The 18,117-nt window shown below is 46.8% G+C and overlaps 1 protein-coding gene across 1 annotated transcript in view; it reads left to right on the top strand.

Annotated features, from left to right (window-relative positions):
* The window catches only part of LOC119458267 (peroxisome assembly factor 2-like), a 62,373-nt gene extending 46,427 nt beyond the window's left edge, over nt 1-15,946 (top strand). Inside the window, exons 16-19 of the mRNA XM_049671547.1 lie at nt 7,305-7,375; nt 10,509-10,774; nt 11,584-11,668; nt 15,763-15,946. Of these exons, the coding sequence (XP_049527504.1) occupies nt 7,305-7,375; nt 10,509-10,774; nt 11,584-11,668; nt 15,763-15,931 (591 nt within the window). The 3' untranslated portion in view covers nt 15,932-15,946. The remainder of the gene's footprint in view (nt 1-7,304; nt 7,376-10,508; nt 10,775-11,583; nt 11,669-15,762) is intronic.
* The last annotated feature ends 2,171 nt before the right edge of the window (nt 15,947-18,117 follow it).

Below are 18,117 nucleotides of genomic sequence, written 5' to 3'. Positions count from 1 at the left end.
CCTTTAGAGAGCTGCCTTCTGTTTCATTGTGATGGTCTTTCCCATCCACTTTCCACTTGATTGGTTGCGCTTGAGCAACACATGGCACACAACACAGTGCTCCCCTGTGTGATCAAGGAGGCAAGCAAACTTCGCCGCGCTGTGGCCGCGAACTTCGCCGCGCCCTCCAAGATTGCACCGATGTCAATGCGACCTCGGAGGCCATGCCCAGCTGCGCTTGCCTGTGTGGCTTGCCGCGCAGGGTGAATACACTTGTCTTTCACACCGCCACACAGCATGGCACGGCTCACGCAGCCAGGTGCGAGCGAGAGAGAGAGGTCAGTGGAGAAGTGTGATAGTGAGATGCGGCGTGTGCACAGCTATGCGCGGTGGTGAGAAAGAAAAGTGTTGCTCGACGACGTATTCGATCCGGGGACGCGGGAGTTTTGAACTGCCATGGTGAATGAGTGCTGAACCTTGTGGGAAGCAATGTACTCGGCGCACAACGGTCGGGTGTTTTTTGGTTTCGGAAATGAATTTAGTTCGTTATATCCATTGGCAGAACACTTTCACATCGTTAAAACCAGGTTTTAAATAGTGGAACCTTGACTATACGTTCCCCGGTTATGCGACGACCCGCATTTTACGACGAATTGGGTTGGTCCCGGCAAAATCCCCATAGAAATAATGTATTAATAACCTCGATTACACGACGCAACATTACACCGACCCCGCCTCGTACAATGCTTCTGCCGGTACCGTCCGAGAAAAAAAAAACCCTAAGCAGACGCAGGCTGGCGCGTGAGCACATTGCAGCCGGCTGATAACGGGTGTGCAGTATCGTATTTACCCGAATGTAACGTGACCGCGATTGTAACGCGAGGGGCGACTTTCCAGTCACGCGAAATAATAAAAATAAAACCGCAGTGTAATGCGAGATGAAACGAAAAAGAAATGGTACCTTTATTTAAGAAATTGCAATTCGGAAACTGGTTCTCTTCACTCATCATCGTCGTCTGAAGAGACGGAGCTTTCCTTGGATGGGTATTCTCAGACGATCACTTTCCTGGATAGTTTCACTTTCGCGAAATTTCATGTGATTCGGCACTGAAAACGTCCCCACCAAGTGTTTCTGGCGCAGTTCTAAGCACGCTATCAGCGCCAAGAGCACTGTGGGCCGTATACTTCGAGGGGTTCGGTGCCGGGAAGAGCAGAGTCTCGCGAAACCGAAACTATCTCCAGAAGTGATCGCCTGAGAATCAAGTCATCTTCCGTGCTGTCGAGTTTGTTTGAGATTTAAGTACTTCTTCAAAGACTGCACAAACATTTCATTCGGGGTCACTACCAGGCCACTTCAGGTTCCACAAAGCCCTTTCTCCGACTGGCCTCGCACTTAAAGTGGGTCTGCCGCTTGTCCCACAATCCAGAATTCGTCGACGTCGAGACACCGAGCCGTGGCACACTTTCCCAGCACCTTGGCGATCAAAATTGCTCGTCTCTCGAAGCGCCGTCATATTGAATCCACTGCGTCACCATAATGTCGCGAATGAACGGAGTCGAACCGCAAAAGGCCTTAGGGCGGCATCGTAACCAGGCACAAGCACAGCGAAAACAGCGTCGATTCCAATCAAAGACAAGTCCGACTTCGGTTGACTTGCATGTGGATTGGATTGAGATGCAAAATTACAGGTTGCGAACGTAGCGCTAGAAATCGCAGAATTTAGAGCATTTATTTTAAAATGGCCAATTTTGCTGTTATTCGACCGTAACTCGATAGTTGAGTTCAAGCAATGAAAACCATGAAAAATATGCGCATTACATCAATAAATCTGGTAATTTCTTTATAATTTAATCTGCCTTCCTTGGAGCAGTGCAGGTTCGTGCCGCGGGAATATTCAGGCGGTCTGTACCCGTTTTTTAGGCAAGACTGATCGTCACTGCCTATATTCTTAATTTTTCGATTATATGACGCCCAGATTACACGACAGTTTTGCGTGGTCCCCTGAAAGTCGTATAATCGGGGTTCCACTACATGGATCTCTATGGGGATTTCAAAGGGAACTTAATTTACTTTGTTATATCCATTATTTCGTTATATCCCGTTTCGTTAAAACGAGGTTCGAGTTATATTTATCTGAGCGAGGCCAGTGAATGGGCGCTGGTAAGTGCTAATGAAAACGACTATGAACACGAATGAATGTTTGTGAGTACTAGTACGAGCGGGCGTAGCTAAGAATGGGAGTAAGTGCCACCAAGTGTGAGAGAGTACAGAGCCTGCGAAAATATTGGTGAGTGAGTATCCGTTTGCTCTGCCGACCTATAGTCAGAAGTCATAGCAGCAAGTCATAAAAACAAGTTGCTGAAAATGCCAAGCAGGAGAACAGCTAAGCAGTGGCATGAAGTATTCTATTTTAGCAGTCGTATAGAATTGCTCTTTCACTTGTAATTCTGGGTACACAATACAAGAGATGCCAGCCACAGGAAGTGGTATAGTACTGTCATTTCTAACAATTCCTAACACTATTCATATTCAATTCAAAACCGCCATTCAAACACTTTTACCGCAACAGCCATTAAAATCTCAAAACTGGGTTCACTGTGTCTCCCGTTCCTTTTAGTTATGCTGACAGTGACGTCTTTGTTGAGTCATCATCATTATCGTGTTGTCATCATGGGAATAGCCAGCTCCTCAGTGGCTTGTTTTATTAGGACTCATCATTTAATAAACAACAACAACAGCCATTTAGATGACCTCAAGTCATATGTTAATAAAACTTCTTGTTGGGCTTGCTGGTACATGCTTCCTACAATGAAAAGACGCAACACACCAAGGAAAATACAGGCGAAAGGAAAAAGCATCTGAAAGAGCGGAAAGGGATGCTCTTTCCTTTCGCCTGTATTTTCCTTAGTGTGTTGCGTCATTTCATTGTGTGAATCAAGTTATATGTTTTGCACAATGAGGGTCTCGTGTTCAAATCTAGGGACATAGGTGAATATAGTTACAGTGGAATCTCGATGATACGATCACGGCTAATACGAATTTCCAGATGATACAAATTTTTCTGTGGTCCCGGCAAAGCCCCATTACTTTGCAACGTGCTAGAGAACGGCTGTTATGAATCGATTTTCGCCCCGCGTCAGTTGATACGAATAAACGCCGCCCCACCGACGGCCGCGAAAGAGAACAGCCCGCAGTCACGCGCTTTCTCCCTTTCTCTTTTGGTGCGGAGGCGCGGACACGGCGCCGGACAGCGCGGAGGCCGCGACTGGGCGCGAAGAGTATGAAGCGGTGGCACTTTTGCTGCTTTTGTGCTTTTCCTCCTTTGCCACGTGCCATCAGCCAGACGGAGTGGCTGCTGTGCTTCGGGCCGCGTTCTTTGTGTTTGCGCCATTTTGCCTAGTCGCAGCGAGCTATGTCTACCGAGATACGATCTCGGCTGATTCGCGCGGCCATACGCTGAGGTGCGGGAGCCTTCGTTTTCGCGTCTTCCGTCGACTGCGTTATCGGTGCCGATGGCACAGGGCGATTGTCGGTTTCGCTGCCGGAGTCACGTGGTGCAAGATAGCGCGGCACGTAATCCACGGTGCAAGGTAGCGCGGCACGTTCAGTCGGGTGCTCCTCCGCTTCTCCCGCTAATCGCCGTATTTTTCTAGCCTAGGAGGCTTGCGCTTCCGTATTCCGAAGGCGTGCTTCGTCCAAAATTTCTTCTCGATCCAACGAGCGACGATCCATCACTAACCTTGGAGCTCTCAGTAATCCAAATTCTGCGTGTCAAGTGAAGACGCCGGTGGGGTTTACGAAGCAGACAACTGCGGTTGCCATCTTGCCCCTGTCACAGCAGCAACCAACGGAGAGACGCCTTTCAGCACGGTAGCCAATAGGAGGCCCGCTTTCATCGGAGGGCCCGTGTGACTATCTATTGTAGACTCACGCTTCTTTTGTGTTTGTGCGTTTGTTACAAGATGGCGGCAACGGATGAATTGAGAAGCGGAATGGCGAAACTTTGAGCTTTCGAACGATACCAAGGTGGCGGGAAATACGAGATATGTCTCCGTGAACTGCGGTATTTTTGCGCGATTTAAAGCTGTTTTCTCACCCTGCACACTGACGAATTAATATTTTTCGGGCACTTTTGGTGCGTTTTCAGCCAAACCATTTTGATACAGCATAGATTAGGCGATGCAGATACCGAAACGCGTGGTTTTCAAAAATCGAATTTTCTCGCGATTTTCGCGTCCCCCCTTAAGGGGGGACGTGGCTTTCGATACCAACTTTCTTATTTCTGTGTGGATTTCTATGAAAATTGGCAGACTTATCAGCAATGTTTTTATGATACTACTGTATAAATTTCATAAAGATATCTTTAGAACTTTTTTATGTACAATATTTTTCTCCTTGTGACCTTGTTCCAAGCCTGAGTCACTTATAAAATACGATAGAACACTTGTTCAAAGCACTGTGCATTCTAAGATGAATGGTTGAGGTCGTGACACTCTTAGATTTTTTTTATTTGCATTGCATTTTTTTTTAGTTCTCATTTTTTAGGAGGTGACTATACCACAGGCCTTTAGGCTATGAGCAAGTAGTCGAATCGTTAATTGTAGTAAAGTAAAACTGGAAAAGCAAGAGTGTCATGCCCTGGACAGTACATCCAGGAATACAGGGAAAAAAACGGAACTGAAATAGACCTAGTGGTCACAAAGAAATCAGTGGAACAAGCAAAGCAGGAAGCAAGAAAAGTCGTTTTGAGAAAAAGGCTCTCAAACTCAAACTCAGCCTTCAGATGTTTTTGAAATGTTTTATGATGCAACCATGTATGTGAGACATTCATTATTGACCAGAAATCGGTCTCGCCGATTTCTGGTCAATTATGAATGGTCAATTATGAAAACAGCCTGTACAGCTCTCATATTTACATCGAAAATTTTGCGACCTTCCCTTCGCGGTGACAACCACTCCTTCGCGACACCGCCGCAAAACGCGCACGTCAGTATCATTTGCGCTGCTAATCCAGGTCTTGTTCCCAGCTGAACTGAAAGTCCCGGCTGGGAGCACTGCTGGCACTCATCTTTGCCGAGAAGCGCGTTCAGGGCTGTCATTTGAACGATAAGAAACTCCCCCGCTTCTTCCGTACTGGCAAGCACCTTCACCCGTCAGTTCCATTTTCCGCGCGGTCGCAGACAACGAACTTAGTTTTGCTTGCACTTTCACGGCGACCTCTCGGGATGCTTCGACCGATACAAAATGCGGCTCCAGGCGTGCCTGAACGGTGCCGCCCGTACTTGTGGACGGCGTAGCAACATCGTGCGAAGTGCCGAGACGAGAACCAGAAACATCCGAGGCGCGATCGGTGGATGCATCCGACGATGTGGAACGCGGCACGACAAGCTCAACTCTCGTGACAAACATCTCGTGCTGCTCGCAGGAGATGTTTCGCCCGCGAATGAAGTGCCAGAGAGCGACTCCTCAACATTGTCGACACAAGTAGGCATTCCGGCCGCATGTGAAGTGCTCGGCGGCGGCTCCTGCATGGCATCATCGGCACGCGTACGCATCCTGGCCGCGTGTGGAGTCCTCGGCTAAGCGTCTGTGACTTCTGTGACTTCTTTGCTATGCTGCACAGTACTGCCAGGCGACCTTGAAGCAGTCTTTTTCACCGTCGGCGATTTTCGCTTACGAGTGCCGTAAACATGAGCCGTCTTGTACTTCAGCGGTCGCCGACCCATGGTCAACTTCCGAAACTACGCCCCGCAAGCGCTACTGATGAATGCGTCGAGCCGTATGTCTAGAGTAGCGTATCACAACACAAACCAGCTTCCGAAACTACGCTCCTCAGGATATGTCCAGAGGCGCATATCACAACACAAGTCAGCTACATTCCGCAAGTACTGGCGATCCTGACGAGCTGAGATGCCAAGAGGCGCTTATCACTTGTGGAGTCCGCTGCCGAAACTACGCTCCGTACGTGCTCACGGAGATGGCGAGGCGATTGTCAGACGCGCGAGTCACGGGCGATATCAGATGAAAGCTTCTTCAGAAAAGCTTTTTTTTTATATATATACACCGCACATACAGACGAACACCGCACGCCGTGAGGCGCGGCAGGCCTGGCGGCGCGGTAGCAGAAGACGCGCAGCGCCAACGAGACCAATGGCGAAGCTCCAATTGGCCACGTGACGGCCGTGGCCAATCGGAGGCCTCGGAACGGCCTTGAATCATTTGCTTTTTGTGCGCTTGCTTTTGAATGGAGGAGATGGCAGAGCGGCAAATTTAAAGACGGAGAAATGCGCTTTCCAACAAGGGCAAAATGGCGGCGCTCGGTTGCGCCGTTGCGGAGATATCGCGGCTCGAAAAACGCCGTTTTTTCGCGATTTCCGCAGAATTTTTTTGCGACGTTGGCTGATACAAAAATTTTTTTGAGCACTTCTACGCGGTTTTCAGCGTTCATATTTCGGAATCAGATAAAAAAAGAGTTATAGAAACGGAATATATGCTTTGCAAAAAATTGATTTTTTGGTCATTTTTCGCGATACGAAAGCCGCGTCCCCCCTTAATTTGGCTAGTTTGAATTGCGTTTCGATGATACGAATTTCGGCTAATACGAATATTTTTCGTGACCCCGTGAGATTCGTATCATCGAGATTTCACTGTATTTAGACTGGGGTATTTTACAGCAAAGCTGTGTATGGCTCAGGTTCTATGCATATTTTGTGTCCGTCAACAGATCTGCATGTGCAAAAACTCAGCTCCCGAATTTGATGCAAGATCGCTTCATTCTATGCAAAAGCTTATACGTCTCATCACTTGGATATACACTTTCAGTAGATTAGTTATCAGTAGGCACCACTTTCAAAATCAGTAGAGGCTCAGGTAGATAATAAGGGTTTTTCAAAGATTTGCTGCTGTTCGACCCCCTTCGGCCATGTGTATGCTCGCACTGCCCTCTCTTCGTCGTCCTTCTAAGCGCTTGCGTGCCTAGTTTCCTCCCGCTATCTCGGCGTGGCGGTCCCGTCGTGCGTGTCTAGTTTCCTTCGGCTCCCCAAGGTGGCGGTAGTCTTCCACGCAAATTTATGCCGCCGATCAAAATAAAAGTGTGTGTGCATGTGTCTTTTTTCAGGATAACCGCAGTCACTGCTCCAGAGAAATAAAATTTGCTCATACCTTTGATCTAAATTAAGTGTCGTTTTTATGTCGTGTGCTAAACTGCTTCGCTGGTAATCTACCTCTTCACAACAGTGGAATGGCGCGTGATTTTTTTTAACCCAGCCATTTGTTCCCCCTCAGTAGCACTATGTACGTCTATGTGTGCATGTCACTATTGCAGGGCTTCAACCTTGGCGACCTGTGTGCACTGGTGGGCCAGGCCACAGCTCGGGCCTATGCGAGACTCACACGGTTAGTACGTATTTAGGGCATTGTGCACTCCACTGCACAACAACCGTGCCGCTGCTTTGGTTTTCTTACTTTTTATTTTCTTCTTTTTAATTCGGTGACCTTCTCAGCATTGTACCACACTTCATCACGTTGCCTGTTTTAAGAAGCAAACAAAAACGATTGCCACGGCAACCGATGCTTTTGGACCTGAGCCCCGCCAGTTGAAATGGCAGTTTCTTAAAGGCAAACTGCAAGAAAGAGTTGGACCGTGCGAGAAGCCTTGTAAGGCAGATATAGAAGAGCCTCTGTGCAAAACTTTCCGTTTGAAGTACAAGGGTAAACGTCGTGAAAAGCTGGCAAAATAGTCATTTTAATATCAAAACTGAAAAAAGTGTTGCCATTACAACCCACCAGAAGTGACTCATGACCTAGAATGTGCAATTCCTTGGAATTTTTTCCAAGATTAGGCAGCGCCCGCGGCTGCCCATGGCTTGTGCAAAAATCTGAGAGGCAGGCTGGGACTTGCGTCATGGCTGCTAACCACTAGTTGCATGTGTTCTCTGCTTTTATGCTATTTAGAGGCTGCTAATAAGAAAATTTTAAGCCATCAGTCCTGTGGCTTTACCAAGATTGCTTTAGCGGTATGTACTAGGAGTGTGTGACTATTTGAAAATTTCAAATATATTTGAAAAGTTCACCATGCTAATACATGTTTAATATACAATAGAACCTCGTTGATACAATCCCGTTTTTTATGATTACCTGGTGCCCACCTTCATCATCTAGAACTCAAAAAATGACTGAATACAGTTATGCAACTTTCTTTTACCAGTTAATACACTCCTGGAAAACACCATCTGTCGGTACCCATGTTGAGTAGATAGCCAAACTGCAATCGTATGATACATTTTCCGGCCGCTAGATCCTATGTCAACAAAAAGACTTGCGGCACGCGCTATCGAGAGCAGTAGGCACTTGCCATGGCAGCTTCCCCGCAGTACTCACCTGCCTGTATCAAAATGGAAATGCTGCATGCACTCAGTTTCTTCTGGTACCAGCAAACCTCCTCACCCATCGTTGCATTACCAGCTATTGCCACCAACTATGTATAGCGATTAGCATCTTCACCTATCTGTTTCACAGCGCATGTGGCGTAGTCCCATAGAAAGCATACATCATGCTTGAAATAGGCGATAACGCGAACGCACCGCCATTTATTCCTGTGGCCGTCTTAAAGCACTGAGCAATAGGAAAAAGACAAAGCATGTCTCCAGCCGCTTGAGCCCAACACCAGCTCGATGGGTATTTGTGTCTCGTGCCGCAACAATTCTCGCTGAGTGGGCACGTCAAAACTTCCCACCAAAATGCCTCATTCAGAGAAGCCACTGGTCAAGGCCAAATTATACGAGCACAAACGTAAGCTTGCTGAAACTGCAAAAACAACAATGCATACCTCGGACCGCTTGGACCCTATAGCTCGGCGCACGTCGGCCTCTTGTGCTTGCTGTAACAATTCACACAATGCTTTGTACAATTGACTTCCGTTAGTCCGATCTTCACTGGACCGACGAAAGTGATCTAGTTATTTGCCGGGTCAAATTAAGCAAGATGCAGAAAAAACTTCACATACTGCTGATTCATTTGGCAGTATTTGCCAGAGTCATAACACGCCTCTGAATCAAACGCACGCCCACTTTCTATGTGTCTAAAGTAGAAGACTAACATAGAAGTGACATTAAAGCTCCTAAGCAAAGTAGAAATCCAATGCGGACCCGATTTTTTAGCAAGCAAAATGAGCAAGGGTCTAATATGCGTTTCACAATGGCAGCCAGTTTTTATAAAGTCAGCTTCGCCGCAGTACGTTCGTGTTATGCGGTAGAGCAAACAAATGCCGTGAAGGCGGTTTTGATTTCATATCCGATTGCATGGCGCAGCCAATTTCCGGCCCAATTTTCATGAAAAAGAAAGGCACACGTTAAAATCAGGTAAATGCCGTAATCAGACATTGTGAGTGATGGTCATTGCTTAAAAATCTTCCTAGGGCAGGATGAAAATAGGCGTTTTCGATGGGAGATGATGGGTATTCAACGCATTTAGTGTCTCCTAAGTTCCACCGAGACAGACGGTGCCACTAAAGGGGTCGCAATTGAGTCCACCACTGCTATCGGGGGAAGTTCTAATTACCCGGTGAATGCAAATTTTTTACAATCGAAATAACAGAAGTTTGGACCCATAGAAATGCATGGGCTTCGGCCATGACCTTCAGTTGGGATCGAATTAACCATAAAAGCGAATTAATGGAAGTCTACTGTATTACATAGATGTCAATTACAGTTGAGTCAGCCAAAAATTTTTAGTGACCTTGGGTCATACATTTTCTCTATTAGTACGTTTTTCTTTTTTTTTTTTTCATGTTTTTCTCCAAAAGGTATGAACAAGGTTCTATTGTAGTTCTCGAAGCAGGCGAAATCAGCAACAGCAAGTCGTTGAAATAGTCTGCATGATCTGGGGACAATGTGTTACGTGTCACTCCCTTCTGTTCCAAGATTGCTCTGTGCTCAGAGAAATGTTCTTAAGAATGCTTGCCAACTTGCCAACCAATTTACTTTCAAACCTAATTATCATTTCTTGCAAAATAAAAGTTTCCTTGCATATTTCTTATTCTAGCAGACAACTTCTTTGTGTGGTTCATATTAGCCAGTAATCCATAATGTTTGTTTCCTGCATCATGTTTTTCCAGCTAGGAGTTAGTAGGCTGCGGTGGTGAGAGGCTGATGTCGGGGCCCTGCAATGCCGCCTACGTGGTAGCCTCAAAGCTGGCAGCATGGCCAGGAAATTGGAACATGCAGCCAGTGTCAATGATGAGTCATGACTAAGAACAGCCAGAAAACAGGCCCCTAGTGCTTCTGACAAAGGATGGGAATAGTTGCTTTTACAACTTCGCTGTCTTTGATGTATAAGTTGCTTAAATTAGCTTACATTTAGGGTTTGTTTTTTGCACCTGAGCCTCCAGTGACCATCAGGGAATTTTCAGGAAGACAGTTTGAGAAAACCCGGGAAAAATCTGGAGATCTGAAAATGTCAGCATAGCTGAAAACCTGAGTTCAAAGCCAGAGAAATGGCTGAATTTCACGGATTTTACTTTTTCCCTTAGCAGTTGCAGCAGCGATCGCCATCAGGGAGGAGCGGACTGTGAGGCAGGCGTATGTGTGGCAGGCCCCCTGCTCGTGCAGTCTGACCTGGAGTCGGCCCTCGAGTGGCTCCAGAGCAGCCAGGCGCAGGCAGTGGGAGCACCCCGCATCCCCTGCGTCCACTGGGAGGACGTGGGTGGCCTGGCGGATGCCAAGCGCACCCTCACCGACACCCTCCAACTGCCCCTGCGACACCCGCAGCTCCTCGACGCTGGGCTCAAGCGGTCTGGTAAGCACATCCCGTTGTGCAAGTTGTCTCGCTAGCACGTGGCTTTTTTGACTGGAAGTGCGAACTGGAAGAGTACGAAGGATTACGGAATAGAAACAGCACTGCGGTTTTTTTTTTTTTGCCTTCCTTTCTTATGGTGCTGACTGTGAATGCAGTTTTTATAGTGATAGCAATTATATGGACAGTCCAAGCGAGTTGCTGCCGTCGGCGTCACCGTGATGTTCCATATCAAGTCCAAGGGTGATCGTCACCACGCGCCGTATATTGTATGTAAGAGTGAAAGCGCGCGAGGGTGCGCTAACGGTGATGGCTCAATCTCGCGCGCGGAAGAGAATAAAGCAGACACAAAGCGCGCTGTCTTCTGACGACCCATGAGGAGATTTGATTGTACTGGTGTAGAAAACCGAGTGTGTGGTGGCATTTTCATGTGACACGGACGGCTGAGTACTGCAAGAAAGCTGCCGTCATGTGTCTATTCTTTCTTCGTCTGTATGAAGTTGCTCTGTTTTTCTACCATGCATCTATACCAACTCACCCAAATGTCAGCTCTCACGTAGCAATGATGCAAGTGGCCAATGTTCTACTGGAATAAAGGGCTTAATCACTGGCTAACATATATTAAAGGAAGTTTATTTTTCTCCCCAAGTATCACAATCACTTTGACTGTACCATAGATTGAGATGGGTCATCTTCCTTTTTTCTCACTTCGATATAGTAACCCATCGTAATCTTTGTGATGAAACAGAGCAAGATGCTGTGCAAAGTAATTGGGGCTGTTGCACGCAACTGTAGCCACTGATGGAATGCAGGTGTGCTCCTCTATGGTCCACCTGGTACGGGGAAGACGCTGCTCGCCAAGGCGGTTGCCACGGAGTGTGCCCTCAGCTTCCTCAGGCAAGCCACCCCTTGCGTCATCAGTTCAACGCACTGCTTGTTCAGATGGCGGGGGAGGGGGGGTACGGTTCACAGGAGGCAAGGCCTGACTAATGAAGCGACTGTTGGTGTAGATTTGCTTGACTTAGCCATGTAGGTGGTGCAGCCACCATTTGTAATTCATTCACACCAGCAATGCGGATATTATGTGGATAGAGATGCTATATAAAGCAGCATGCTTGACACTTACCTAAAGTGCTTCAGTGGTGCACTATGAGACGAAGATAGCACCTCTGAACGTTGCTAATGTGCACAGCGCCAACCATACTTCGGTTTTACTTGGATGTTAACATCAAATGCTAGTTGTGGCTCCATCTATGTGAAATAGTACAAAGTACAAGCAAACATTCATAGTCTATTGCTCATGAAATTGGGCTGCATGCATGGCTTACCACTTGCGCCACCAAATCTCGGAGGTCATGTACAGCTAATATGTCCTCTCTTTCTAAGCCTGCAGTGCCAAAAAAATCGAGAACAGATCTCGGAAACAATGCCTATTTGTGACTAATTCTTTGCTGTCAAAGCATCATGACATAAATCTAAAGCAAATAAAAGGATCAGTTGTGAACATATGGGCCAAACAGTGGCAGCACATAGACTTCATGGATCTAAACAGGTGACACCTTTTTCAACGGGCATTGCCATTTTTCTCTGCACAAGCACAGACACAAACACTCGCAAGCTCGTGTGTGTTAGCACTGAATATTAAATCTTAAAGATGGCGTATGTGCGCAAGAGTCCCACCATGTTTCATTTACTAGGCATGCACAGTGTGAATCATACAATGCTGACACTAATGCTAAAGTTCCAAGTTCTCGCGTTTGCTGCTTTACGCTGTACTAAAGCTCTCTGTTTACAAACTTGTTAGTAACCGCACATATTGCAAAAGTGTTTAGTAGCTGAGAGATGTTTTTATGGCCAGCAGCAATGCCAGAAGGTTGAGCCTGAATGCAATCCACTTTATGTCAAGCCTAATTTTTTCGAAGTGTTTTAACCGCCAATTTAACTTCCGAAAAACGTACCAAAATCGCCAATTTTTTTAAAGTAGGTAGTCATTATTTTTTTATGCAATTCTGATTCCGAAAATATATCTTACATCATTCATTTCTGTTTAGAATTAGCACACCGAGCAGCAAAGTACGCTACCGCATAATGGTTTGTCTCCGTGACGATTAGGTCAGTGATGCCCCAATCAAAAAATACATGAAACCAGCCGAGAATGTCATTCTCGTCAGTAGACTGCCACAAGGTTTCAGGCACTAAAGAGAAGGGAAACCGCGGAGGTGCAGGTGGCGGGTCATCGGTGTTCACGCGCTTCTACACACGTGCACTGCTCTGTGCGTCATCGTCGTCGTCGTCGTCATCTGAAGCAATATCCAGGGCAAAGACAACGTCCGAGTTGCTGTCGGACACAAATTCCATGTCGTCACTAATGCTGCTTTCTGTACTGCTCCAAGAAGCACCTCTTTTGAAGCGAAAGCTTCATTATGCTACCTCAGGCAGCCGTCAGCGACTCAACAGTTTTCACCTTGAGAGCTAGAGGTCAATCCACAAGAGAGCATTAAGGCGCATTTATAGTCCGACCTTACCGGCACACGGACGAGCGTCATCAGATGCCGGGCGCTTCGGAGCGCATTAGTCGCACGTCCGGTTACGTTGGCAGCGCCAGTACGTCGAACCGTCGGTCCAACTATAGCCGCTGTTGTTCTCGCCAACGTGACATAACTTGTATGCGCGTTCACGCTACGTCGGACTATATTTAGGCCTTTACGGAGCCCTGAAAGGAGACATTGCTGCCGTTGCCCGAGTAGAGTTGGGCCTGGCTGCGAGTTGCAACCAAGTCTCACTACTTTACTGATCACCGCAGTGTCTTCATAGGCATAATAAAAATGATGAATAAACACTGTATTCATTGCAAACATGTCTGTAATGATTGCGAAACCGCACCTCCGCCACAGCTCGACAATGGCCCTAGCCAGGGCAATGAAGCTTTCACTATCAACCAGGGTTAACCAAAGCTAAACCACACCAATTTATTTATTGGAGCATCGCCGCCACCAGCATTCTTCTTGCGAAGCGCTGTTATGAAATGACTGTTGCCAGGCTTAAAAGACCCGCGAAAGGCACGAAATGCAGTTTTTCATGGACAACTACCGCCACCTAGGGTTGAAAATTGTAAGCAAAGCAATTGACGACCATGGTACGTCTTTGGCGGCGGAAGGAGCGGAAAATCGGGCCGGACGAGTGTGACTCGTCGTTAGCGATATTGGTACAAACTCATGTGACGAGTACAGCTCGGGGTTGGCGGCTAAAGGGTTAAAGCTATGTCGTGTGTATGAGTGAGCCATACATTTTGTCACCTTAGAAATCTTTCAGAAGGGCTATCCATAAGAGGAACAGTCTTCCGCAACTGCATTCCGCGAAGCTTCGCACTACCTTCAGAGTATAGTGGCTAAAATACTTACAGAGCTGCTTATCATACACGCATACCTCACCGTGATCACATGTGCAAGCTAGACGCCTGCACAAACAGCAGAGAGGAGAAGTACATGCCGTAGTGCACTTTGATGGCAGTCAGTGCTAGCGCAGTGGGAGGGCTCGCTATTCTTACGAAAGAGGCGTTCAGAAGTGGCTCTAGGTGTTTTATATACATTATACGACAAGAGGTTAGAGTAGAATGTATGTAAAGTGCACAAGAATCAGCCTTTGAAACGCCGAAATCAACAAAAATAATGTGGCAAAGGCTTGAACAGTTTTGAGACAGTGTTTAATGCGACAACTGGAAAAACGAATTGGCAAGCTTCTATGGTGGTGTTGAGGAAAAGTTTTACCACGCTGTGGCCAAGGTACAATTGCTTGTCAGACATAACTTTTTTTTTTTAATGCCTAAGCATTTCTATGCTTACCGAATGAGAAAAACCATCCGTCTGTCCGTCCCGTAAGACAAACTCTTTCAAGATGGCGCCCGTAGCAGCGAGCGAATTCACCTTCATGCTGCTTCTCGTTTCAATGCCAACTAAGTGGCGAGAACACAGCGCTCGCAAAGCTATCAACACTCTCCGCACTCTCTGCCCCCATCGCAGATGGCTTTCAAGAGAGCTCACTTTACACTGGGCTTAGGGGAAAGGGAACAGAGAAGGAAGGAAATAAAAAAATTATCAAAAAGTGACGCACATGCTCATATACGATGGTGCTTGCAGTGCAATCAAAGCTGGTCAAATGCATTAGTCGTATCTATGAAGTGCAGCAGTGCTCTAGCAGCTTTGTACGAAGACGACCCTCGAGACTGGTGTCTCAACATCTCTGTTCTGTTAGCAGCCTCTTGTCCAGTTGGCTTAGCGTAGCATTTAGGAAATGAATGTCCGTGGTCATCATGAAGAGGTCAGTGGTTGAGGGCATGATTTATAGTCCTGTTGTATCTACAAACAATTATCATGAAGCACCGTCCGTCCGTCTAATAAGTAAACAGAATGCATTTGTTGTAAACGCGATGTCCACTTACAAGCGGCATATTACAATATTACCTAGCAATAAGATAGACCAGGGGCCGTGTTCTCGGTCGACCACTTCCAGGATTGTGATCACTTTTCCGAGATTTCACATGACTCGTCACTGGACAGGTCAGCGTCTGCGGGCAGCAGCATTTCTTGCGAAGCACTATGCATGCTGTCTTGCCACAGCACCAGGAACGCTGTTACTTTTAGACACCAATGTGCCGAATCGCTCAAAATCTCGCAAAAGTGATCACATCACTGAAAGTGATCTACCAAGAATAAAATCACTCCAGGCAGCAACTGAAGTCACAAGAGGAGTTGGCTAATTCCTCTGAATTCCACTGTTAATGTGGCGTGATGAGCAAGTGGCCGAAGTTGCCATGCCGCATTGTTTCTTTGCCTCCCTGCTTTTCCTCTTCCTTTTCTGTTTTGTTTATTGGACTAGCTCGAGACTATCGCACACACTTAGTGAATGGTTCAGGATGAGGTGCAATGTTTGATGTCAGAGCTAGCCTGGAGAAATGTAGTGGTGACTTTTCGTCCTCATCTACCTCTGCGCAGTGTCAAGGGGCCAGAGCTGATCAACATGTACGTTGGGCAGAGTGAAGAGAACGTCCGAGCTGGTAAGTGGGTTTACCTCACAAAACTGAAAATAAAATGCAGTACGCCTTGTAAGTTTCTCATGGCCTCATATTTTCATACAGGTATAGCTGGAGACAGAAGAGTATAATTTCAGTTATCAGAGGCCTAATTTCTTTTGGTTATTTGGGAGAGTGCTTTACTGATGAACAGCATAAAGTGTAGATGAATGAGGATGACGGATTTTCTATATACACTTAAGTTCTTCCAGTGACATCCCACGCAACCAAGTTGCGGGGAGGGAAGCAGGAGGGCACTGTCGCTCGTTAGCTCGCTCGCTTGTTCGTCTCGGGAAAGCGAGAGATAGTCCATATCTAGATACGACGGGTTTATCCTGTTGTTCTCTCACTGTAGCACAGGCAACGCTAGGTTGATGTGTTCTCACGATTTTGCTTTAGCGATGTGATTCTGTTCTCAAATTTGATGCCGCACTTGAGAGAATGTGGCACTGAACACATTGGACGATATATTTTCAAACCAAACGTACCAAGGCATTGTTTTGCATGTTGCCTGTATTGCTAGGGTATTTCCTGCCTGACCTGTGGCTACATTTACAAATGCTGCCCGCTTCCTGGCTTTGCCTCGTCACGAGAAACACATGATGGCTCATTGTCAGCATGGAAAAATTTTTTCTTCTCTCCTGTAGTTCTTGAGGACATGGGAATGTACCGTATTTACTCGAATCTAGGCCGACTCCGATTCTAAGCCGACCCCCCAAAAGTTCGAAGCCAGAAAAAAAAAAAAACTTACCTTGAATGTAGGTCGAACGAAAAAGCGAGGACAGCGTTGCAAAATGAAACAGCATTTATTAAATATGAACATGCCGAGCTCATTCTATGTCACCATCGCTGCTAGCGTCGTCGCTATCTTCCTTACTGCTGACATCTTCAAACAGTGCACTATATTCAGTACCATCAAGCACATTAGAGATGCTGCAGTTTTTGAAGGAGCGCACGATCAATGTTCCTGGGTAAATGCCATCCTCGTTGCGGCGCACGCAAAAAGCATCTCCCGTGGCCCCCTTCAATGACAGACATTTTTCTTGTCGATGCCGAAGTTCCGCCCGGCTTGAACGTTTGACGATGCCTCTACGGCTAGCATAGCTACCGTATTTACTCGATTCTCACGCGCCCTCGATCGTAACGCGCACCCGTTTTCCGTGACGAAAAAAAAAAATAAAAGTCCTTTACAGTACCGCGCATCTTATGCTTTCAAACAGAAGTACAACTTTCTGTTATTTGGAAAAAGATTTCCTCCCGATGCACTGAAGTTGCAATGAGTAAACAAAGTCGCAGTTTCGCCCGAAAGGCGATGCATCGAATGCGATAGCAAATTAGTAGACCGCTATACGAAGTAAGGATAGCAGTTTTATCGGCCGTATAAAGTTACGAACATTCGCTTACTAAATAAATTCACAAGCACAGTGTCACGCGCGCACAAGCAAACATGAACACATCTCGCTCGTTGACCGCGGAAACGAACTGTCAAAACGCTGGAAGCGCGGCGAGCGAAATGACCTTCGTGCTAGCATGCAACACGGCGCGCGGCGAACTTTCCTCGTCGCAGATTGCTTTCAAGATAGGGTCAAGGCGATTGTATCGCCGAAGTGGATCGTCGCAGATTACGTCCTGCTTCGGTCCACTGAAACCGTCTCTCCTTCCTCTCCTTCTGTTTGCGCCAGTCTCTCAAGTTTCGGATTCTCCGAACGCTCGTGATGCGGGCCGATTTCCGTCAGTCTCCGCACAAATGATCACTTTCCTTTTAAATGCGGCATCATGATGAACTCGGTACTCCATGCTGATAGAGCAGACGCAGAGAACATGACGACAGATGGTAGACTATTGCCTAAGCACACGGCAGAAGCTATGGCATGCTACGGTAGCTAGGCGCGCGTGCGAAGTGGCCATTTTGAAATGCCGACGGCAATGTGGTAACGCAGATTTAGGGTCGTGTTAAATGTGTGCGTTTGATTCGAGTAAATACAGTATTCGTTAGAAAGCGGCACTATAGTGGCATCGCCTGTTTGGTGCCATTTTACGATAACACCACACCGCGCGCTAAAATGATACTACCGATACGATGCAGGTCAAAACGGCGACGTCCCTCGTGTACTTCAGTTGGCTACTGGCGTGGCTAGTAGCGACTGCGATACTGACTTTTCTAGATGGCGCTAACTATGCACCATATTTATCAGTTTCAGTCAAAAACTGGCGCGTTTTTTAAAATCCTCGAATCTAAGCCGACCCTAGAGTTTTGTATATGATTATTTGAAAAAAA

This window comes from Dermacentor silvarum, chromosome 7 (assembly GCF_013339745.2).
Source record: "Dermacentor silvarum isolate Dsil-2018 chromosome 7, BIME_Dsil_1.4, whole genome shotgun sequence".
Taxonomy (NCBI): Eukaryota; Metazoa; Arthropoda; class Arachnida; order Ixodida; family Ixodidae; genus Dermacentor; species Dermacentor silvarum.
Note: the sequence above shows the minus strand (reverse complement) of the source record. Positions and strands in the feature narration are given on the sequence as shown.